This window comes from Chiloscyllium plagiosum, chromosome 5, assembly GCF_004010195.1.
Source record: "Chiloscyllium plagiosum isolate BGI_BamShark_2017 chromosome 5, ASM401019v2, whole genome shotgun sequence".
In the NCBI taxonomy this organism is placed as follows: domain Eukaryota; kingdom Metazoa; phylum Chordata; class Chondrichthyes; order Orectolobiformes; family Hemiscylliidae; genus Chiloscyllium; species Chiloscyllium plagiosum.
Window position 1 is genome coordinate 116,897,847 of NC_057714.1, and position 25,052 is coordinate 116,922,898.

General features: G+C 41.1%; 1 protein-coding gene across 2 annotated transcripts in view; it reads right to left on the minus strand.

Annotated features, from left to right (window-relative positions):
• The window catches only part of arhgap39 (Rho GTPase activating protein 39), a 650,153-nt gene that overhangs the window by 160,156 nt on the left and 464,945 nt on the right, over positions 1 to 25,052 (minus strand). The window contains exon 6 of one of the 2 annotated variants that reach the window (XM_043690878.1): positions 18,092 to 18,184. The exons of the other annotated variant lie outside the window; for it this stretch is intronic. Within the exon in view, the coding sequence (XP_043546813.1) occupies positions 18,092 to 18,184 (93 nt within the window). The remainder of the gene's footprint in view (positions 1 to 18,091; positions 18,185 to 25,052) is intronic. 2 annotated transcript variants of the gene reach the window in all.

Genomic DNA, 25,052 nt, shown 5'->3' on the forward strand with positions numbered 1-25,052 from the left:
GGTAGAGATATTAAGACAGTTATCAACACAAGAAGCTGAATGAAAGGTCTCCCATAGCAGCCTCTCAGCATGGCATGGCAAGCTCATGGTCTGGCTCAGCAGCCTCCTGGTATGGCGTACTCTTGGTCTGGCATGGTGGCCTGAAGAGATCTCCCAGCCTCATGATCCCCAAGGTGAAGCCTGGTATGGCCTGGAGCCAGGCCGTAGTGTGGACTGGAAGCCAATTCCCAGGGTCTGTTATTCTGAACTTTTACCTTTGCAATGCTGGACACTTTATTTTTCTACTGTCTAAAATCCTGTAACTAAAGAAACTGTACCTGAGTACCTTGTAAGTGGCGTCGTATAAACGTTTCACTATACTCATTGAGTGCATGTGACAATAAAGGCTAATTCTAATTCTAAGAGGTGGGAAATGTTTCCTTGTTTTTCATGTTATCTACCAGTAAATAACACAGATTGAGTGACTTGGATTCAGTTTACTTGAAAAGCTCTAACAGATTTATAAACAGCTCAGACTACTACAGGCAGTTACCAATAACTCTCTGTGCATCTTCATGCAAATTTTCTGGTGCTGAACTGCACATGGCAGTTGGTCATGTGGTTTACATCCTGGTTTGAATAAAAGAGCAGGGATATTTTACTGCAATTGTAATAGCCTTGGTGAGTCTTCACCTGGAGTTAGCGAGTTCTGAGAAGGCTTGAAGCTCAGGTTGAGATTGTGTAAGTAAGTTTGCTCGCTGAGCTGGAAAGTTTATTTTCAGACGTTTCATCATCATACTAGGTAACATCATCAGTGAGCCACCAATGAAGCACTGGTGTTAGTGACCCGCGTCACTATATCTTAGAAACCTATAAAATTCTAACAAGATTGGACAGGAAGGATGGTCCCAATGACAGAGGAGTCCACAACCATGATCACAGTCTAAGGATATGTGATAAACTATTGAGGACTGATAGGAGGCAACATTTCTCCACCAACAGAGTGGTGAAACTGTGGAATTCGCTACCACAAAAAGTAGTCAACACCAAAATACTGTTTGAGTTGAAGGAGATGTATGTAGCTCTAAAGGCATCAAAGGATCTGAGGAATAAGCAGGAACATGCTATTGAGTTGAATGATCAGCCATGATCAGACTGAATGATGGAGCTGGGTCGAAGGGTCGAAGGGCCAAATGGCCTACGTCTGCTCCTATTTTCTATGTTTCTGTGGTCCTTGGCTCATTAATAACCAAGCATGTTCAAGACAAGCTTGATAGAATAATTTATTTTTTGAGGCTTCAGGTTAAAGGATTGCTTGAACCCGTTTTTTAAAACTGGATCACTGAAAGGGCATTGGGACTTTCTTCTTGGAAATCACATGGCTTAAGCTAATTGCATGGACCTGTTTACAGGAAATCACATACTTTTTGGAGTTCAGTTAGGGCACAAATCCAAGAGAGAGAGAGCAAAACCACTCAGTTCAACCACTGCCTTTTTGAGACAATGAAACATCCAGTGAGGCATTCAAGAGGGAGTTCTACACAGTTGTGGTGGCCACATTCTAGGAAAAATGTGAATGTATTGCAGAGTGCAGAAGCAATTTACCAGAATGCTTTCAGGAATGAGAAACCTCAGTGGTGATGATAGATTGATGATGATAAATTGAAGCTTCCTTGGAGAGAAGAAGGCTGAGTGGAGATTCGATGGAGGCTTTCAAAATCACTAGTGGGCTCGGTATTTTAGATAGGCAGAAGTTGTCCTCACTCGTAGAATAAAAAAGAATCAGAAGGCATAGATTTCAAGATGTATGCAAGCAAAATAAAGGTGATGTTAGAAAAAGGCTTTTTCACAAAGCAAGTAAATAGGGTTTGGTATGCACTGCTTGGAAATGTAGTGGATGCAGGTTCAATTGATGCATTCTAAAGGACACGTCTGATTTTTTGGATAGAAATGATGTGCAGAGATATGGGCAAAAGGCAGGAGATTGGTATTAGGTAACAGAACCAGTGCAGGCACAATGGACCAAATGGCCTCCTTCAGCACTTCAACAATTCTGTGATTGTGGCATTAGGTGATTATTTGGATAGAAATAATGTGCCATTGTGTAGGGAAAAAGCAGGAGATTGGCACTAGATAATGATACTTGTTTGAAGAGCTGATGCAGGCATGATGGGCTGAATGGCCTCTTTCTGCACCATAATAGCCCTGCAAACACTGATCCAGCTGTTTGCCTGAAAAAGCCTCTTAAATCCTGTGTAATTCCTGAATGAAATGGGAAACTTGAACACACAATCTAGTAACTCAGAGGCATGGGTCACACTGACACCTTGCCTTCTAGGACCAGAGCTAACTGTCTTAACGTATGACACAGTCAGAAGTCACACGACACCAAGTTATGGTCCAACAGGTTTATTTGAAATCACAAGTTTTCAAAGCACTTTGTCAAGTGAAGTGGAAGGAAGCGCACAAGCATAAAATTTATTGATCTCTCTGTGCTTGTGCACTTCCCTCCACTTCACCTGACGAAGGAGCAGTACTGTAAAAGCTTGTGATTTCAAATAAACCAGTTGGACTATAACCTGGTGTCATGTGACTTCTGACTGGGTCATATGTTAATGTGTTATATGTTAAGATGGTTAGCTCTGGACCAAAAAGACAAGATGTCAGTGTGACCCATGCCTCTGAATTACTAGATTGTGTGTTCAAGACCCATTCTAGAGACTACAGTACATAAATAGAAATAACAACTCACATTTATGCAATGCCTTTCATGTGACAAAATGCCTTATGTTTCAGAGAAGCATTATAAAGCAAAATATTACACACTGAGTCACAGAAGGAGAAATTTAGGTCAGATGATCCAAAGCTTGATCAAGGAGGAAAGTTTAAGGAGTATTGTAAAGGAAGAAAAGGTGGAAAATGCAGGTAATAAGGATTTGAAAACAAGAATGAGAATTTTCAAACTGAGGACTTGCTTAATTAGGACCCACTGTAGATGAATGGGAGTCTTTTGGATGACCTCAACTTGCTTGAGGGTAGAATGTGGGAGGCTTTAGGGTTACATTTCTGTGCAGCAGTGAGGGAGTTCCACCCTGTCAAAGTGCTGTCTTCAGTAAGATATTAAAATCTGGCTTCTTCTTCCCTTTAAAGTGTGTGTAAAGGACTTAATAGTACCATGGTGGTTCAGTGCTGCCTCACAGCACCAGGGACCCGGGTTCAATTCCCACCTCGGGCAACTGTCTATGTGGAGTTTGCACATTCTCCCTGTGTCTGTGTGGGTTTCTTCCAGGTGCTCCGGTTTCCTCCCACAGTCCAAAGATGTGCAGGTTGGCGAATTGGCCATGCTCAATTGCCCATTGTGTTAGGTGGATTAGTCAGGGGTAAAATATAGGGGAATGGGTATGGGTGGGTTGCTCTTTGGAGGCTCGGTGTGGACTTGTTGGGCCAAAGGGCCTGTTTCCACACTGTAGGGAATTTAATCTACCGTTCAAAGAGAAACAGGGAACTTCTCTCAGTGTGGTCGACAACATATTGAGCATCTTAATCAAATCTCTTCTTAAGTTCCTTTGGTTTGAGGAAAATAATGATGGATTTTCTAGACACCTCTTCATCTCTGGCATCAACCTGGTAAATCTCCTCGTAATCCAACTGAAACCCGAAGAGTAATCTGTAACGTTACAACATAAATTACAAACTTTCTCACACAGATGGTCAACGTTCTGTAAATATATTGGTCCCCTTAAAAAACGAAATGTTGAATATTGGGGCCCAATAAAAACTGAAATTGCCCAGTACTCACTCTGTAGCATGAAATTTCATTTAGCAGCTATTACAACATTAATTAACTTTCCAAAATTCTTGTGTATGAGAACAAAGAAAGAATTGAAAGAAACATGGAGGCCACATTGCCCAATGCACTAGTGTCAATGATTTATCTGATGCCAAATATACCCTATTATCATTTTTTTTTGCAAAAATAAGTAGTACTTCTCTTTGGAAGATTGATAAACTAACCCATAGATTAAGGTGGACAAAGGGGACAACAGTCATCCAGTGTCATTGGCCGAAAGAATTCAGACAAGTGATTGGCCCAATGCACGTTACCCTTCCCCTAAAAATACAATAATAACAGCTTTGCAAGAGCAGTGAATCATTTACCACCCGCAGTTAGTGCTGAAAGTCTGAGAAAGACCTGTTGGAGTATCAAAGAATCTGAAAGGAGTGCTCAGGACAGGAGGCACTGGGGGGGGGGGGAACCTGCAAAGGTTAGGCCTATTTTTGTGCAGGGGGCCAAGGAAATTAGGGAAGCCAAATCCGCAGTGGAAAAGCTGCAGAAGGGCCAAGAGAGTTCTGGAGTCAGATCCGTGCTGGAGGATCCATGCTGGGACAAGAACTGAATAGGCTAGTGTGCGCTGGGGCAGAAAGGAATTCTATCGGAGGGCAGTTCTCTAAAGCAGTCTTCACCGGGCAGACAGAAGAAGGACCAGTAGGAAAAGAGGAAGACCCAGGAAAGAACTCCCTAACATCTCAGACAGAGAGGAGGATGCTGTCCCGACCACTTTAAAGAGATTGAAACATTCCTCACCAATAGCATGTTTGTCTTCTGGTATCACTGAACCAACAATCCCAACTGTCACAATTGCATACTTGCTTCATCTAATTAACTAATGTATTACATTTAAATTGCTGCTTCTTAACAAACTCAATAAACCATCAGAACATCACTTATAAATCATTGATTGTCTATATTAAGGAAACTGCGAGTGTGAATCCCTACAAAAAAGCAAGGAATGAAGGAAGGCATAGGAGAAAAGTAAAATAGTGAAGAAATCAAGATTAAACCCTAATTCACACCTGAACCAGCAAATTAGCTAAGGAGGCAGAACTTTGTTTCAGGTTGCAGGATCCAACAATATTTGGTGCTGAGTAATGATACAAACACAATGCTGCTTCTCCAGTGTTCAGTTTAAAACTACATGATACTTGCTGGATAATTGTGCACTGCTGGCAGGCAGTGAGACACACTTAGCTGAAAATGGTGCAAGAACATTAGGAAGGGAGACAGCTATTTAAATCATAGAGATTTCTGCACCATTCACTCAAATCGTCACTGATTAGTATCCCATTCTTCTGCCTACATTGTTCACCCCCTCACACTGTTACTGAACAAAAGTTAATCTATCTTGATTGTCAAAGTTCCAACTGAGCCAACATCCAAATTACAGATGACAGAATTACAGATCTACTCCACCCTCTGTGCAAAAATTGCTTCCTGATTTTCCTTCACAATTTGGCTGTAATTTTATGATGCTCCCTTGCTCTGGATTCCGCCAGTTAATGTGACCTAGCCCTGAGCACAACAGCAGCTTTAGCGTCTATGCACTTATGCTCCCAAAGGCCAACATTCTGTACAACATAGTCAAAGCAAGGTGTTCCTACAATGTGAACATTCACCTCATTTGGAAAGCCAGCAGCTATCCATCAACAAAATATGCTGAGACTGTTAGTGAAAGGCATTGGATAGTCTAATAGCAGCAAATTGGTTGGTTTCTGATAGAAGAGAATAGCTGCCAGCTTAACATTAAATTGATTGTACTAGTTGCAAGATGAGCAATGACTTCCATTAATCGTGACTGCAGTACTATCTAGCAGCCAGCTTCAGTGGACATGTCACTTCAGTTTAAAATTGAACAAAATATACTTCCTCTCTGTTTTCAAAGCTCAACAACAGCATTATGCTGTTTACAATACAGGATGCTCCTGATGGGAGTGAACCGTAAAACTGAGGAAACCCCATGCCATCGGAATGGTGTTTCTTCAATTACTGCAATCTAAAAATGGTATTTCTTCCATTTTCAACTAACCCAAAGGTAGTTCTTCGGTGAAACAGGTCTCTATTGATCCAGCAAGAGTAATGAGCCTTTGAATAGCACGATAATTTTCTGAGCATACTCCAGGGATCCAGACTGAGGACAATGAGGGAGTGGGTGAGCAGGTGAAGCACTTTTTACAGTTTTGAAGCACAAAGCGCTCTTGTTCAATGACATACGAGTTAGACTTCCAGGTAGAGTAGTAGAAGAGGAAATTCTGAAATCGTTCGAGACCTAAAAAGATGAGGAATCTTTCTGGGTGGAGAAGTAAGATCTGCCGAATAGTTTACTCACCCATAGCTCTCTGCCATTTTACAAGACAGCAAGTGATAAACATTGATATTTAATGCATATATTTACAATAGAAACTCAAAAGCAAATGAGCTAGGTGCATGACGTCATGAGAATACATTTAAATATTAAGATTTTGTATGTTTTAAGAATTAATTCACTGCATGTAGGCATCCCTAGAAAAACTAGCATTGTTCTTAGTCAAGGTCACCTTCAAGGCCAGAGTGGTGTTGACAGATTGGTGGCTACAGCATCAGCGGCATAGATCGGGACTCATAGTGGTGGTGGCGGTGGGCCCGGAGCTTAGATCCCAGTGGCGGTGGGCCCGGAGTCTGGATCCCAGTGGTGGTAGGCCCAGAGTCAGGATCCCAGTGGTGGTAGGCCAGGACCCTGGATGGCGGTGGCAGTGCCTGGAGCAAGGATTCCTAACAGTGGTGGTAGGCCCTGGGCCTGGACTCTTAGCTGTATTGATGAGACAGCAGCACAGCTAGGTCTCCTGGGACATCCGTGTCATCGTTGCTGTTCCCGGAGCGGGACTTCTTAAGGACTGAAACATCTTGCAGAAGCCCTGAGCAGTGCTTGAGACCCCAATTTGAAGAGAAGATGAACCACTTATTTAAATAATTTCTTTTTATCCTTATTGTAACTCAAAACAGTGCCAGATTGTGACAACAAAATGTTTTCAATGTGTCTTCAAGATATATGTGACAATAAATCATTAAATCATTTAGCAGACTTATAATAGATAGTTACTGAAATATCACGAGCATCAGCATAGCCAAAGCTATTCTTTTGGAAATTTGGAAAAGTGACACATGAACAGAATCTAAAATATGTTCTAACTCAAAATAATCAGTTTCCTGATTGGAAGCCAGAATCCCAGAGTTGTTGGGATAGGAAACTGGAGCAGGAAGAGGCCATTCAATCTCTCAAACTTATTCCATTGAAATGACTTCGATCTTAAATGCCACTTTTTCGCACCATCCCCATACCCCTTGGTATCTTTAATAACAAGGAACCTATCTATCTTGGTCTTGAATACATCACAGCCCTTTGAGAAGAGATTTCCGAAAGTGCATCATCCTTTGAGGTTATTTTGTTCTTTCATGAGGTCTGGGCCTTGTTGGTAAGACCAGCATTTGTTGCCCATCCCTGCCCTCTGACCACACGGGATCAATGTCGATTTCACCAGTTTCCTCATCACCCCTCCCCTCACATCATCCCAGAACTAACCCTCCAAGTTGGCACTGCCCTCTTGAACTGTCCTACCTGTCCATCTTCCTTCCCACCTATCCACTCCAAACTATCACCACCACCCCCGACTTCATCTATCTATCATCTTCCCAGCTACCTTCCCCCCAGTCTTAAACCCCTCCCATTTATCTCTCAGTCACTTGGACACACCCCCTACCACATTCCTGATGAAGGGCTTCTGCCCGAAACGTCAACTCTCCTGCTCCTTGGATGCTGCCTGACCTGTTGTGCTTTTCCAGCGCCATACATTTTGACTCTGATCTCCAGCATCTACAGTCCTCATTTTTTCCTAATAGCGCTTGGACTGAGTGGTTTGCTGGACCATTTCAGAGGGTATTTAATAGTTAACCACAATGCAGCAGGTCTGGAGTTACACGTAGGGCAAACGGGGAATGGACTGGAAAATTTCCTTTTTCACAGGTATTAGTGAAGTAAATGGGTTTTCATGACAATTTTTGCTAATTTCATGGTCATCTTTACTGATAGCTGGCTTTTAATTCTTAATTTTACTCATTGAATTTAAATTCCAACAGCTACTATGGTGGGATTCGAAGCCACGTCCCCAAAACATTTGTTTGGACCTCTGGATTACTAATCCAGTGTCAGTACCATGACACCAGCCGTCTCCCCAAGAGAAATTACTTCAAACCTCAATCCCCAAACAACCTAAACTCTTAATTGGAGACTCCATGGTGCTCTCTGGTTCTAGATATGCCCCAGGGGAATATAGTCATGGGAAAATTCCTTCCTACATCTACTCTGGAGAACCCTTTAAAATGCTAAATTTTTGAACGAGATACATGAAAGCATCAATGCAGAAGGGATGCTCTGCCCAGAGTGATCTTTGTTTCTTCCTTTTTCGCCTCCTCTTGCTCATACAGAGAGGACAGGATACTGTTCCATATTGACTGGTTATGTGACACATCCTGATGAAGGGCTCCTGCCCGTAATGTCGATTTTCCTGCTCCTCGGTTGCTGCCTGACCTGCTGTGCATGTCCAGCACCACTCTAATTTTGACTCTGATCTCCAGCACCTGCAGTCCTCATGTTCGCCTATGTGACACATCCTGCCTGCCCCTAACACAGGACGCGGGGTAGGCAGCTACTCTTTGTGAAACAGAGGAAGACCATCAAGTTGGGGTAGTGGGAGTAGTGAAAATTTTACTTGAGCAATAATGGGGGCACTGGGGAAATTTGAATAACTAAGCGAAGAAAACTAAATTTGGAGTGACTCCAATTTCCCTTTTTTAAATTCATTCACAGGATGTGGACAACGCTGTCTCGGCCAACATTTGTTGCCCAACCCTATTTATCCAGAGGGCATTTAAGAGTAAGTCTTTCTCTGAAGCGATATCAGTGAACCAGATGGGCTTTTCCAACAATGGTTTCACAGTCATCATTAGACTCTTAATTCTAGATTTTGAATTCCAGATTCAAATTCCACTGTGGCAGGATTTGAATCCAGGTCCCCAGGTCGTTATCTGCTCTCTGGATTAATAGTCTGATGATAATAACATTCGGCCATCACCTCCCTTCCAGTACGTATTTAGCTTCACTGTAAAGTAGTTGAAAAGTGTGGCGCTAGAAAAGCACAGCAGGTCAGGCAGCGTCTGAGGAGCAGGACTGCCCGAAACGTCGATTCTCCTGTTCCTCGGATGCTGCCTGACCTGCTGTGCTTTTTCAGCATCACACTTTTCGACTCTGATCTCCAACATCTGCAGTCCTCACTTTCTCTTAATCAGTGTAAAGTACACAGATCTCAACTGAGAGAGTCTTCCATCATGCAAAGAAACTTAGAAGATTTTTGTTTATTCATTATCAGGATGAGGACATTGCTGGCTATGTCAACAATTATTTACCATCCCTAATTGCCCAGTTTAAGAGTTAGCCACATTGCTGTGGATCTGGGTCCCAGTAGGCAACATCAGTAAAGGATAGCAGTTTCCTTCCCTAAAGGACATTAGTAAACCAGAGGGGTTTTCTTCTAACAATTGACAGTGGATGCATCATCATCATCTCTTAATTCCAGAATTTTTAAATTGAATTTAAATCCACCCATCTGCTGGATCCCCAGAATATTGCCTGGGTCTCTCGATTAACAGTCCAGTGATAATACCATTAGGCCATCACCTCTCCAAAGGGAGGCAAAGCATTAGAAATCATTAGAATCCTTCCAAAGCATTAGAAATCATTAGTGCAGTGGGGTTAGTGAGCCTTTGTCAAATTACTTTTTATATGTCCCAAAGTTGTCTCATTTATGACTTTTCCAACTTCCAAGTATGAAATGGAAACTGAAAGAACATCATTATAATTCACAATATGAACAATTTTATTCAAAATCAAAGAAACTGCTCCATAACATCGGGGAAGGAAGAAAAACTAGCACATATACAGCATCTTTCATAATCTCATGACAGCTGAAAACACTCTTCTGCCAATGAGGCACCTATTTTTAAAAGTGTAGTCACTGTATACAAAATAATGAGTGGAATAGATAAAGTCAATAGCCAGAGACATTTCCCCAGGGCAGGACTGACTGGTACAAGGAGTCATAGTTTGAAGGTATTAGGAAGAAGGTATAAAGGAGACGTCAGCGGTAGGTTCTTTACGCAGAGAGTTGTGAATGCATGGAATGCATTGCCAGCGGTGATGGTGGAAGCAGAGTCATTGGGGATATTTAAGCAACTGCTGGACATGCACATGGATAGCAGTGGGTTGAGGGGTGCGTAGGTTAAGTTACCACATTTTATATTAGGATTACACCTCGGCACCTGGGCCAAAGGCCTGTGCTGTAATTTTTTATGTTCTATGAAACGTGTCAACTGAATTGCTCACAGCGCTGCATTGGAGTGACAGTCCAGATTTTCTGTCAAGTCTCTAGAATGAGACATGAACCTTATAGAACAGGTGAAAGTCTCATCTTCTGGGCTCGAAGGGAATATCATTCAATTCATATTTTATTATTTAACTGAAATAGGTCTTACAAGGGGGTAACTTCATTCTAAGTGATTTGATTTATTTATTGTCATGTGTACCTACAGTGAAAAGCTTTGTTTACAAGCAGTACAGGCAGATCATAGTCAGCAAGGATGTACAGATCATAGGGTGAAAAAGAAAATTAGAGGCACACAGGTTACGTTGCACAGGGTGTGCACGAGGCAAGATCAACATTAGCAAGATCAGCACTATTTAAAGATAGAGAGTCCATTCATCGGTCTAATGACAGCTGGGGAGAATGACTGAAGAATCAGTCATTTTTGTTTCCATTTTACTCTCTCTGTGTGGTTAACATACAAGTACACAGTTGAGAGAAAGTGAGGGCTGCAGATGCTGGAGATTAGAGCTGAAAATGTGTTGCTGGAAAAGCGCAGGTCAGGCAGCATCCAAGGAACAGGAGAATCGACGTTTCGGGCATAAGCCCTTCCTCATGCCCGAAACGTCGATTTTCCTGTTCCTTGGATGCTGCCTGACCTGCTGCGCTTTTCCAGGTACACAGATGAGGCTACCTCAATGAAAGTTTTTAGGGCAATGATTGATAGCTTTTTGAACAGTAAAAGAGTTAAGGGTTATGGTGAGCGGGCAGGTAAGTGAAGCTGTATCCATGAAAAGATCAACCATTATCTTATTGAATGGTGGAGCAGGCTCGATGGGTCAGATAGCCCATTCCTGCTTCTATTCCCTATGTTCTTACATTAACTTAAGTTCAGAAAACCTCCTACTGAAAATCTCCAATTGATACATACACTGGGGACAACCTATTAATCCTACACACTCAACATAAGCTAGGCTAGGAATTGTGAAAATACAAATAGGAATATAAAATTGCAGAGATTATGAAGGAGAAACAGACAATCCAGGCAACCTGTGCATAAATCATGTTTATGCAATTGAGTGCACATTGTCCTTTCAAATCAATGAACTCAATCCAAATCCCATGTAATTAATAGTGATTCTCAACCAAAAAAAAAAGCGCTAGAAGATTAAAAACAAAATATCTGCTTTACTAAACTTCCAAAATATTACCTTTCCCCTCCTGTTCAATCAAAGTGGCAAATTACTTGCCAATAAATGAATAAGCAAAGTGCTACTCACCGTAAGTATGTTAAACTGAGACAAACAGTGAACTGGAGCAATGGAGAACAGAATCAGTGCATTTATTGATGTTTCACCACAGCTAAACCACCACAGAACTGAGAGAAGCAGCAGAGACTTTATAAAATGCAGCAATGGATGGATACAGACAGGTAAGTGAGAAGGATTCGGATTTCCCATTAAGTTCTTTCACACTGAAGTAATTTAAAAAAAAACAAAGACAAGACAAACCTCTTAATATTCTTTGTCCTGCATTTTTACTGAGTAGAGGTCACTGGGTTTAGAAAGTTGGAGACTGGAAAAGGAGAGCTTTTTGGAGAGGGGTGCGATGGGTAAGAGACTAGACACTGATAAGTGATGTCATAGTATTGGTGAATTCAAGTAGAATCTTTCCAGTTGGTAAGAGTTATGAAGACTTATATATTTAATATTGCTTGGAGGATTTAAGCATTGAAGGATTGTGGACAAAGGAATTTATTTCTGGTGTGGTTTCTTTAAAAGAGGTCATCAAACATTCACTGTGAACAAGAGATTTTTGTTTTAACAAGGCCTCTGAGAAACTGAATGCTTTTAAGGCAAAGATAGATAGATTTTTGAACAGCAAAGGAATTAAGGGTTGTGGTGAGTGTTGGGTAAGTGGAGCTGAGTCCACGAAAAGATCAGCCATGATCTTATTAAAGGTGTAGCAAGCGCAATGGGCCAGATGGCCTATGCCTGGTCCTATTTCTTATGTTCTTAAATCACAAGACTGGGGATAACTGCCTGCATGCTGTAGATCCTGCTCTGAACAATGACTAGCTTTAGGAGTTCTTGTTTTATCTAGTTCAGCTGGAGGAAAGCCTATTTTGAACAAGTTGAGCTGGTGGAAAGATTTCTATGAGCGAGCTGCCCAGTTGAACACTCTTATCTCTGCATTAGTTCAGGGTGAAATCTATTTATTCCTTTGCAAGAAGGATTGAAAAAAAAATCTCAAAATTATATTTCCTGAGCATATTGCATCTGCAAGACAACAGAGGCAACCATACTGATTAGTGACTTGACCACATGTGCCATCCGATCAACGGACCCCAGAACATTGTACACTTCATCCTCTTGCCTTCAAGGTAACCCAATAATCAAAGTGTTTTATTTTCAAAAGCCAAACTGTATGGAGGAATCTATTGCTTGTGTGTGTATGTTTTGGGGATATTTCTCAAGATAAACATTTATACTTCTACATTACTGACTGTGTATGTTAACCAATTATTGTATCCTTATTGAAAAAGTGTGATGTGCTATTTTAAAAATAAACCAATAATTGTGACAGACAAACCTGGTTGGTCAATCTTATTGTTTAATATCTCGTATAGACAGGTGTAGAATTAGCTCATCTTGGTACTGGGAAAAAGTAGTTTCATTTTATGTTGTGTATCCTACTTTGGGACTGGAGCAACGGTAGATTCCTCCAGCCTCAGTCATAGTTAAAAATGGGGGAGTTGTCCAAGGTAACCAACAGCAACATCATTTAATTTGAAGTGGGTTACTAATAATCGGAAAAAAAAATGTGCATCAGGTTTCTTTTGCAGTATTACATCAAAATAGCTTTAGCAGTCATTACGACTTTTCTGGAGGTGCAGGATTTGCAAGGAATAACTAAGATTAGCTGAACTGAATTGGCTAGGAAGTTGAGGATTGGAGTCAAAAGCAGCTGCTGGGACGACATGGTTGATATAGGACAAATCTGAAGCTGTAAGAATAACAACACAAACCAGATGGTGAGTCAACTGATTTAGTGGGAATTCAACCCAAATGAAGCAGCTTGAAATAACAGAAGCAGGAAGGAGAATTTGAAATTAAAAAAACACAAACTTGAGAAAAAGAAAATAAAAGAGCACTTCTGCGGGTAGAAGAAGAAAGGAATTGAGCATTTCAGGCAAGAGGAAAGGAGAGAGAAAGTAAATCCTGGCTTAAAAGGCCTAAACTAAACAATAAAACCCCTGACTCTGAGGAGAATTGATCTGCGTCTAATCTAAGACACATTGCGGAGGTGTTCAAATTTGCATAAGTCCTCCCAAAATTTATTGAAAGGGATACTGAGGCATTTAAAAAATTTATTTTGTAAAGCTAGCTAAGCAGATACAGTGGTTACAAGAAACTGGTCACTGCTCATTCAAAGTAGGCCACTGGACAGAGCTCGTGAGCCTTGCTTTCTGAGGAGGTTTCTATAGATCATGAGGTGGCAAAAAGGCTATATGCAGTGCATACCGTGTTTGTCTTTGAGGCTTATAAGGTGCATATCCAGGAACAGCCTAGGTAGACCTTGATAAAATTTGAGGGCGAAGCTAATTAACTTTCACTGTTGGATGTGAGCATTAAAAGTAGAGATTACATGAGACTGTTAGGAAAGTAATTCTCTGAGATGAGGTTAAAAATTTACTTTCCCCTTAAATAGAGTTCATACAGAAATTCAAAATATTGTACCTGCAAGGCAGGCAGAGGAAATCATTGATCAACACAAGTTGTTCCACAAATTGAAACATATTTTCTGCCACTCTTATAAAGTATATGTCCATTATAGCGACAGAAGGAAGTTGAGAATAAAGTGATTGTAAATCTATAGCCTTGATGGTACATTTAAAAACCAAAAAGCCACACTTTTTAAATAGAGTTTGCCATTACAGCCCTATCTTTTCAGAATTGATCACACTGCAGTGGAAAACAATGTAATGGCCAATGTTTTGTCCTGAATGAGACCTTATTTGAATTGTATAAGTATTAAGAAGGTATAGAGATAATTGTCTAGGTTATGTGCAAAGAGCAAATGAGAATGAACATGTGAACAAACGTGTGAACATGTCTTAATATATTTTTACTTTGTTCACACTTTATTATGAAATACAGTGTTTTATTTCTCCGAGGGTGAAGTAATTACAAAGGTGATTTATGTTTAACAACTCTTAGAGAACTTAAACTTTGAGGGATTGTGGGAAAAGAATAATTCATTTCATGTTTTGTGAACATATTGAGGATAGTTCGTCAAAACAGGTCACGGAAAGTTCATTATGGACACTAGAGATTTTTTTGTTAAACAAGGCTTCTGAGAAATCACATAACTGGTGATAACTGTTTGCTTTACTGTACACGCTGCTGGGGCTGTTTTGAAAAGTGACTTTTTTGAAGAGGGTTTTGTATTATCTGGTTCAGCTGGAGGATACAAAAACAGAAATTGCTGGAAAAACGCAGCAGGTCTGGCAGCATCTGTGGAAAGAAATCAGAGTTAATGTTTTGGGTTCAGTGACCCTTCCTCAAATCCTTCTTCTGTTGGAGAGAGGTCTGCGAGAAACAAATGGCCAAGCTCCCATTTTTTAAAAGAACATCCTGTATAACAATTCAGGGTGAAAACTTTTGGTTTTTTTTGGAGGAATATGAAAGGAACATCTCGAGATTGTATTTCTTCTGCAAGACATCAGAGAGTACCATGCATAATTATGAAGTGACCACAAATATCAGAGCAACAGACTCTGGAATATCCTTCGTTTTATTCTGTTGCCTTCGAGAATAACCAATTAGCTCAAGTGTTTCTTCTTATAGAAAGTTGCTCTCTGCAAAGAATTTCTTTTCCCCTTTTGCCAGACGTGTGAAAAAGAGAGAGAGAAAAAAAGTGTGTGTGTGTTTTCAAATATTTATAAGGATAAGCAATTTATTTCTATACTGCCTTACATTGAGGACAAAAGGGTAACTAGGGAGAGAATAAGGCCCCTCAAAGATCAGCAAGGCGGCCTTTGTGTGGAGCCACACGAGATGGGGAGGATACTAAACGATATTTTGCATCAGTGTTTACTGTGGAAAAAGACATGGAAGATATAGAATGGAGAGAAATAGATGGTGACATCATGAAAAATGTCCATACACTAAAGGAGGAAATGCTGGATGTCTTGAAACGCATATTAGGTGCCGGAAGACTGGAGGTTGGCTAATGTGGTGCCATTATTCAAGAACGGTGGTCAGGACAAGCCAGGGAACTATAGACCGGTGAGCCTGATGTCAGTGGTGGGCAAGTGTTTGAAGGGAATTCTGAGGGACAAGATGTACATGTATTTGGAAAGGCAAAGACTGATTAGGGATAGTCAACATGGCTTTGTGCATGGGAAATCATGTCTCACAAACTGGATTGATTTTTTTGAAGAAGTAACAAAGAGGATTGATGAGGGCAGACCGGTAGACATGATCTATATGGACTACAGTAAGGCATTGGACAAGGTTCTCCATGGGAGACTGGTTAGGAAGGTTAGATCTCATGGAATACAGGGAGAACAGGGAGGGTAGGGCAGTTGACGTGGTACATATGGACTTCAGTAAAGCCTTTGATAAGGTTCCACATGGTAGGCTGTTGGAGAAAATGCAGAGGCATGGAATTGAAGGTGATTTAGTAGTTTGGATTAGAAACTAGCTTTCTGAAAGAGGGCAGCATCTGGTGGTTAAAAGAAAATATTCAGCCTGGAGTCCGGTTACTAGTGATGTGCCACAAGGATCTGTTTTGGGACTGCTACTGTTTGTCATTTTCATAAATGACTTAGATGCACGCATACGTGGAAGGATTAGTAAATCTGCAGATGACACTGAAGTCGGTGAGTAGTGGATAGTTTGGAAGAATGTTACAGGTTGCAGGGGGACTTAGATAAACTGCAGAATTGGGCTGAGTTGTGGCAAATGGAGTTCAATGCAGCTAAATGTGAGGTGATGCACTTTGGGAAGAATAACAGGAAGGCAGAGTACTGGGTCAATGGAAAGATTCTTGGTAGTGTGGATGTGCAGAGGGATCTTGGAGTCCATGTACATCGATCCCTGAAAGTTGCCATCCAGGTTGATAATGCTGTTAAGAAGGCATATGGTGTGTTAGGTTTCATTCGTAGAGGGATTGAGTTCCAGAGCCGCAACATCATGCTGCAATTATACAAAACGCTAGTGCGGCCACACTTGGAACATTGTGTACAGTTCTGGTCGCCATACTTCGGGAAGGATGTGGAAGCTTTGGAAAAGGTGCAGAGGAGATTTACCAGGATGTTGCTTGGTCTGGAGGGAAGGTCTTATGAGGAAAGGCTGAGACACTTGGGTCTGTTCTCATTGGAAAGGAGGAGGCTAAGAGGGGATTTGATAAAGACATACAAGATGATTAGAGGATTAGACAGGGTAGACAGTGAAAGTCTCTTTCCTAGGATGATGACGTCAGCTTGTACGAGGGGGCATAGCTACAAATTGAGGGGTGATAGATTTAAGACAGATGTCAGAGGCAGGTTCTTTACTCAGAGAGTGGTAAGGGCATGGAATGCCCTACCTGCCAATGTAGTTAACTCAGCCACACTGGGGAGATTTAAACAATCTTGTTGCACTGTTAATCTGGAGATCCAGGTAACGTTCTGGGGAACTTGGGTTCAAATGCTGCCATGGCAGTTGGCATTTGAATTCAATCAAAATCTGGAAGTCTAACGATGACCATGAATCCAATGTCAATTGTCAGGAAAAACCCAGCTGGTTCACCCATGTCCTTTAGGGAAGTGCTATCCTTACCTGGTCTGGCCTACATGTGACTCCAGACTCACAGCAATGTGGTTGACTCTTAACAGCCCTCTAGGCATTAAGGGATGGGCAATAAATGCTGGCATGGCCAATGAAGCCCACATCCTGTGAATGAATTTTAAAAATGGAACTCTCTTAACCAATGCTATTCTCCATTGTAAACCTTCAGAATACATTAAGATCCCTGTCAATTTCTATTAATTAATGATAAAATCATCCTAACATTAATGCCTTTTTTATTTCTGTATCTGTAAAATAGCTTATTACTATTTTGAGTAATTCTGAAATTTCTTTCTCATAACTCCTCTTTGCTTTTTGTACTCCTTACTCAATAAGGACTTGACGGCTTCAGGTGAGAAGGGTCAGGTAAGCACAGCAGAGAATAAAATAAGGAATTTGAGGATGTGTGTCAGTCATTAAAATTCACCACCAGAGAAGATGGTTTCACTTGAACTATGAATAGCATCTTGTCATCAGTACTGTCTCCATAAATTAATATTAATAAACACCAGTATCCTTTTTATTTGTTGCCCATTTCCAGGATTTAAACAGCAATTGAAAAAAAAAGTTGTTTTGGCTTTTTGTTTTAAAAATCATCATAACTGAGCTTGAATATAGCCAAATATGAATAGCAATTAAATCTGAGATGGCCTCTGATATATTGCACTGCGTATTGAAATTGAAGCTAGATTAATTAAGGCTGTTGATTAAAATTACACCGAGGCTTTTTGGAAAAGAAAGAAATGGCAATAGAATTATCCACTCAAAATAGTTTAAGTAAAAAATAGCATCAAAGAGGGGATAAAATCTGCACATCTGACTCAGGAAATCCGAAACCTTTTACCAAAACCTTAAACTAGCTGATGGGCTAATCAAGGTTGGCTCACACCTTGGCTGTGATTCAATGGAGCAGATCTGTTTTTCCATCCTAGAGCCCTGTGGCCATTGCACTGCATCTTAGAATGGTGCCAAGCTGAAGGAGGAACAGCGCAAGCACATGCAACTGGACACTAGGCCAAGACACGCTGGCTCTCAGCATCAAACCCTACCATCAGCATCCGCATTACAAGGCTTTGCTTTCTTTCGCAATTTCAATTTCTTCTCATTTTTCCTTTCCTGGAGTTCTTTAATGTGTCGCGTCACTGGTAAAATAAATGAAAGTTTGAACAAAACGAAACCAAAAAATGGAACAGGCTCTGCTGTTCATACACACTATCACAAAATGAGACAACACAGAAAGTGGCCATTTGATCTAACTTTGAAAGAGCTATCAAATCCCACTTCCCTGCTATTATTCTAGAGAATTGTAAATTCCCACCAAATTCCATTTTTATGTTTCTGAGTTGACTCCTGCTACCTTTTCAAGTGGTCTCTTATAGAATCAGAGAATCCCTGCAGTGTGGAAACAGGCCAATTGGCTCAACAAGTCCACACCAACCCTCTGAAGAGTATCGAACTCTGACCTATTCCCCTACCCTATTACTCTACATCTCCCCTGACTAATGCACCTAACCTACACTATGGGAGATTTAGCACAGCCAATTCACCTAACCTGCACATCTTAGAATTGTGGGAGGAAACCGGAACACCCAGAGGAAACCCACGCAGTAATGGGGAGAATGTGCAAACTCCACACAGACAGGTGACCGAGGCTGGAATCATACCTGGGTACCTGGCGCAGTGATGCAGCAGTGCTAACCACTGAACCACCGTGCCGCCTGCAATTCTAGATTACAAAATTTAATTTGTAGAATGTTTTCAGCATATATTACTGTAGGTCATGGAAATAAACTTGTTTAATTACAAAAAAACTTTTTTTGGCTTTTTGTGTAGCCACTTCCTGGCCAAGAGGTGGTCAGCCCTTTGTAACTACATGTGAAAACCCTGCATTCTAATTACTTTCTCTTGGATTTTCTCTCCTCATATTACTGGGCCAATATTATAGAAGTCTACTCTTTTGTCTCTAATCCAAACTACTAGAATATTGGTTAATGATCTAGAGATGTGAGTTAAAATCCCAACACGGCAGCTGGGGAAACATAAATTCATTTAATTATAAATCTGGAAAAAAAGGTTGATCTCAATAATAGTAATTGGCACCACACCCCGTCTTTTTCTCCACTACATCGATGACTGTATCGGTGCCACCTCATGCTCCTACAAGGTTGGTTGAACAGTTCATCAACTTCACTAATAACTTTCACCCTGACCTCAAGTTCATCTGGACCATCTTGGACACCACCCTCCCCTTCCTGGACCTCTCCGTCTCCATCTCCGGCATCCGACTCACCATGGTCATCTATTTCAAACCCACCGACTCCCACAACTACCTGGACTACACCTCCTCCCATCCTGCCTCCTGTAAAAACGCAATCTCTTAATCCAATTTCTCTGCCTCCACCGTATCTGCTCCCAGGAGGAGCAATTCCACTTCTGGACATCCAAGATGGCCTCCTTTTTCAAGAACTGCAATTACCTCTTCCACATGATCAACAATGCCCTCCAGTGCATCGCCTCCACTTCCCGCACGTCCGCCCTTGAAACCTACTCCTCTAATCACAACAAGGACAGAAACCCCCTGGTCTTCACTTTCCACACCACTCATGTCCGGAGACAGCGCATTGTCCCGTGCCATTTCCGCCACCTGAAATCAGATCCCACCAGAGATATATTTTCCCTTCCCAACCCTATCTGCATTCTGCAGAGACCATTCCCTCCTCGTTAGGTCCATGACCCCCTCACCTCCAACATACCCTCCACTCCCAGCACCTTCCCCTGCCACCAGAGGAATTGCAAAACCTGCGCCCACACCTCCCCACTCACCTCTGTCCAAGGCCCCAAAGGATCTTTCACATCCGGCAGAGATTTTCCTGCACCTCTAAACACTTCCCCTACTGTGTCCATTGCTCTCAATGTGGTCTCTTCTACACTGGGGAGACAGGACATCAACTCGTGGAACGTTTCAGGTAACATCTCTGGGACACACGCACCAACCAACCCCACTGCATTGTGGCTGATCATTTCAACCCTCCCAAGGGCATGAAAGTTCTAGGCCTCCTCCACCACCAGATCCAAGCCACCCGACACTTGGAGGAAGAACGCCTCATCATCCTCTTCAGTACCCTCCAACCACACAGCATCAACATCAACCTCATTGGTTTCCTTATCTCCCCTCCCCCACCTTATCCCAGATCCAACACTCCAACTCAGCATCGCCCTCTTGATCTGTCCTACCTGTCCATCTTCCTTCCCACCTATCCGTTCCACCCTTCCCTCCGACCAATCACTATCACCCCCACCTCCACCTACCTATTGTCTTCCCAGCTACCTTCCCCCCACCCCCACCCTCCTATTTATCTCTCAGCCCCCTTCTCCACAAACATTCCTGATGAAGGGCTTATGGCCAAAACGTCAATTCATCTGCTCCTCGGATGCTGCCTGACCAGCTGTGCTTTTCCGTGCCACACTTTCCGACTCAATAATAACAATTATGACTACATTGTCATAAAAACACATCTGGATCATTAATGTCTGTTAGGGAAAGAAATCTTGTACGCTTGTCCATTCTATCTATGAGTCCAGAATGAAAGCAATATGAATGACTTGTGGCTACCCTCTGATAAGGCCTAAGTCACTTAGTTGTATCAAACTGATACAGAAACAAGCACTTTGGATATAAAAACTCCACACAGACTGTACTGGCCAAGTTGGCTGTATACACTTTCTTAAAGACAACTAATCTGATTTGACAACAATACTCACATCTCAAGAATGAAAGAAAAAACCTGGAGATCTTCATTAGGTGTTTCTCCCCACTAGTGTGAGAAGCTCTCCATTTGAGGATGAACCTAAGTGTCTCAGTATCATATTTACTGAAATCAAAAGCTGCATGTGTCTCACAAAATGATCATTTTTACCAACCCATATGCAGCTATGTGAAGGCAAGGACAACAATTCTCACATATTATCTGGGATGAATGTCAAACCAAGGTTGGATGCTGCAACATACCAGAGCACCAGGTCCATTATTCTCCTTAAAAATGATCAAGCTGGTTAGGTCACAGAATTACTGCAGCACAGAAGGAAGCCATTCGGCATATTGTGTCTGCACTAGCCATCCGAACGAACAAATGAAATGAACCACTCCAGATGCAATATTAAAATCCTTTGCACTGGACTGAACCACGTATTCAATTACTTCCCTTTAGAATATAAATTTGAGGGAGCACATGGTTTAGTCCTGCTTGTGCTTTTCACTTTAGTTGCATCAATATGTTGAAAGAAAACAATGGTGTACCATTAATTATCTGCAGAACAGAAAGACATATTGATTTAAGCACATAACATATGCTGAAGACATCAAAGGATGAATCACAATGCACCAATGCATGCTGTAGATTTGATGTCTCAATTTTCAAATGGAGTGCATTCAGAGTTTCAGACTAAGAACTAACAGACAAGTTCATTCTTTTTCCACTGTTCCTATTTAGTAATCTGCCCATGTGTCAGATTTGGACAACTTGTCAGGCACTTGACACAGTAGCATATTCTTCCCTGTAAACCCAACCACTTTGACTTTCACTCATCTTATCATTAGATTATTACAAACCATAATCAACTGATAAACAGGACCTTTCCATGCTTACTGGTATCATGAAGAATAAAACAGTGCACCAGCAGCTGTGACATCACCAGGTGAAAGCATTCCAAAATGCTTTTTGCATTTCCCACAAATCGTTACATGAAAATCATTAAAAGAAAATCTAAGGGGAAAACCAACCTGATGATTAAGAACACAGGCCCTCAATTTTTCCATTGCTTTTGACAAAATAGCTCTGTTAATGAGGTAGTAAATGGTCATTTTATGTCCTCCTTTTGCTTTATGTCAAGTGAACCACGTTGTAATCCTAACAACAATCTCCTCAGAGGGGCCAAATTCTACAAAAATATAAGATTGGTTCCTAGGACATGCTCAAGATTAGCCCCTTATTAATTCATGCATTCCATTGTATTCTTCTCTCTTCCTGACCTAGTCTTTCAGCTAAAATGGCAATGTGCCACAAGTGTAAAACACCTCACTGTGCTTCACAGGACCATTACTAGGCAAAGTTAAATACTAAACCACACAAAGGTGTGCTCAGACAAGTTAGAGGAAGCTTCTTCAAAGAGGCAGGTTTTAGGCAACATCTTAACAAAGAGAAAGAAGAGTTGGGGAGGTTTAGTGAGGAAATTCCTCAGCTTAGAATATAGGTTTCTAAATATATGGCTGTCAGTCTTGAAGAAGAATCCAGAACTGGAGGAAAGCTGAAATAGTTGAATATTATTGAGCTGGAGGAGGTGGGGAAATTGTTGTTGGATCTTTCTAACATCAAGAAAGAGTTGTATGGGACTCCATGTCCAGCAGTGAGCAGAAGGGTACTTGATAGCTGATATTCAGTGAAAATTAGGATATGGGTAGCAGAGTTTGGCTGAGGTAAGTTTATAAATGGTGCTAGTGGGAGAGTTGGGCATCAGGAGGCATTTTAACATTCCCATGGCATTGCACCAGGCCCTTATAACACCCATTTAGGGCATTTTGTTGCTTTCAAGATGCTTTGTGTCCTCTCAGTTCAGGACGTGACTCCAACAATTGAAGGTTTAACATTATTAAAATTCAGTATTGTCAGAAACCTTTGCTGGTTCTTCATTATTTTATCCTTTTCATCATTTTTGGTTTGAAACTATGAACTATAGGCTGAGAGCTAAAAGACGACCTTTGGATTGGGCAACAGCTTGTTTTTTTTACAAACAGGGAACAAACTGATATTTGTTGGTGAGGCCAGGCCTGGAAGTTAAGCACAGATTGATTCCTGTTCAAAAGTGCTCCATAGATGCTTCAACTCCAGAAAAGCTTTATGCTCAAGCAGATGACAGATGTTGAATATTATCTGGGACTCATTGGGAGACAGCCAATCTAACAAACAGAGGCCAGACTTTAAATGTGTTTTTTGGAATTCTACTCACATCAGAAGGATTGTGCCTGTGAAAGTTACAGGATGGGGTTTGATTGCACCCTCATTGTCCTCTCATTATCAACTTATTGAAAGTTTGGAGAGTAGAATCTCAGTTATAAGCATTAAGTGAACATTTATCAAAGTTCAATGGAAGACATTTGCAAGCATCAATGTTGTCAGAAACCCTGCAAGATCCAAAATCCTATCAGCAGTGACGTTATGGATGACAGACTGCTTAAGTGAATTTGCCAGTTACATTTTATTTATTATTTTTCCTTTTGATTATTCCTCTAATTGTGTCCTTGTGCCTATCTGTCCTTGTGTGACAGTGGGGGCTACAGTTGAAGAGGATTAGGTTTAAATCACAGACATTAATTAAATTACCTTGTGGTTTCACTCTGCTCTGTTAAGCTATGGTATTATGAATAAATTGTTAAATCTTTGTTTAAGCTATAAACTTGGTATCTGGTATCGGTTATTCACAAAATATAGTTATGAACCATTGGTGTCAATTTTTAGGGTCTCTGAGGGTTTTAATCTTAACTGTGTTGCGAATACAGAGATAGGGAGGCCAATTGATTCAGCTGTCTGTCTCCATGGCATAAGAATATCATCAGCATTGTTTAGTTTAAAAACAAACAAAATTCCTTCCAGGCTAGTGCATGTATCATTTAGAATATTAAAGTGGTAATGAGGCTCTGAATGAATCCTATTCAGTTCATGCAGTAGATTCAGCATTCTGAAGCATGTGTGTGGTTAATAAATGTCATCCTTGGAAAGATGCATTTGGAACTTCAGTCCTCTTTTCAAGGTGAAAGTCCATATAAAAACTTCTCAATGGATTGTGACAGGTTTTTAGCAGATATAGGTTGAAATATCAGAAGAATTAAATGATGTCCTGACATCTTCAGCAATGCCTGTGCAGCAATTTGCCGAGTGTAGAATCATTTGACTCATCAGTCTCAGTGCCTCTCCGAGTACTGTCGAGTGAGAGTTCAAACATTTTCTCACATAATTTTGTCATTTAGTGATGGAGCTACATATTCTATAAGAGCCAGAATGCACTGGGAAACTCAGACTTCTTTTTTATTACAATAAGGGATAATGTCAAAGGCAAATTTGATGGAAAAAATGAAAAAATAATGATAGGTTTTAATAATGTATTTCAGGAAAAGCTATTTCCATTGGTTGCTAAATCAGTAAACAGATGGCACTGCCAGTAAAAAGAATAAAAGGACAGGCTAGCTTTCTTTCTACAAAGAAATGACCGAGGACACGGAATACATTACCAGAAACAGGAATGGAAACTGAATGCAATAGAGGTTTAAAAAGGAAATAAATCTATTTGAAAAATGAAGAATATTGAGTTGCGACAATGAAGAGAAATTAGATTACATTAACTTTCTTTTAAAAGACCAGCAGAGCTGTAACTGGCTGAATGCCGCCTATTAAATAAAACCCCATGGTTTACTCTGAAGTAATTTCCGGGGTGAAGGGACTGACCTAGTATGAGTTACCAGGTAAAAGCCTCTGTGAAGGGATGTCCTCCATTTGTACTGCTGGTGCAATTAATCTCAACACCATTCAAGACAAAGTAGCTCACTTGGTTTGAACCCCATTCACCATCTTCAACAGTCATCCCTTCACCATTGATGCACATAGCTGCAGTTTGTACCATCTACAAGACACAATGCAGTAAATCACCAAGGTTCCTTCTACAGCACCTTCCCTACAGTGCATGCCTTCGTAACCAACTCATCCCACACGGACTCCGGACCACCTTTAAACCAGCAGAGTTCGGACCCGAACAGGACAAACAGTACAAACTACAGGTTCAAAAACACCAGCAACAGTTCTCCTTCAAGATCCTCCGCTCCACGCTTGCAGCAATGCGCCGGCACCTAACCTCTCTACAGTCTGCCCTGCCTCAGCTAAGGACCCACTCTGTACTACATCCTCAGGAGAATTCATAGTCTCAACAAACAGTATTTCAATTCCATCTCAAACATCAAAAACT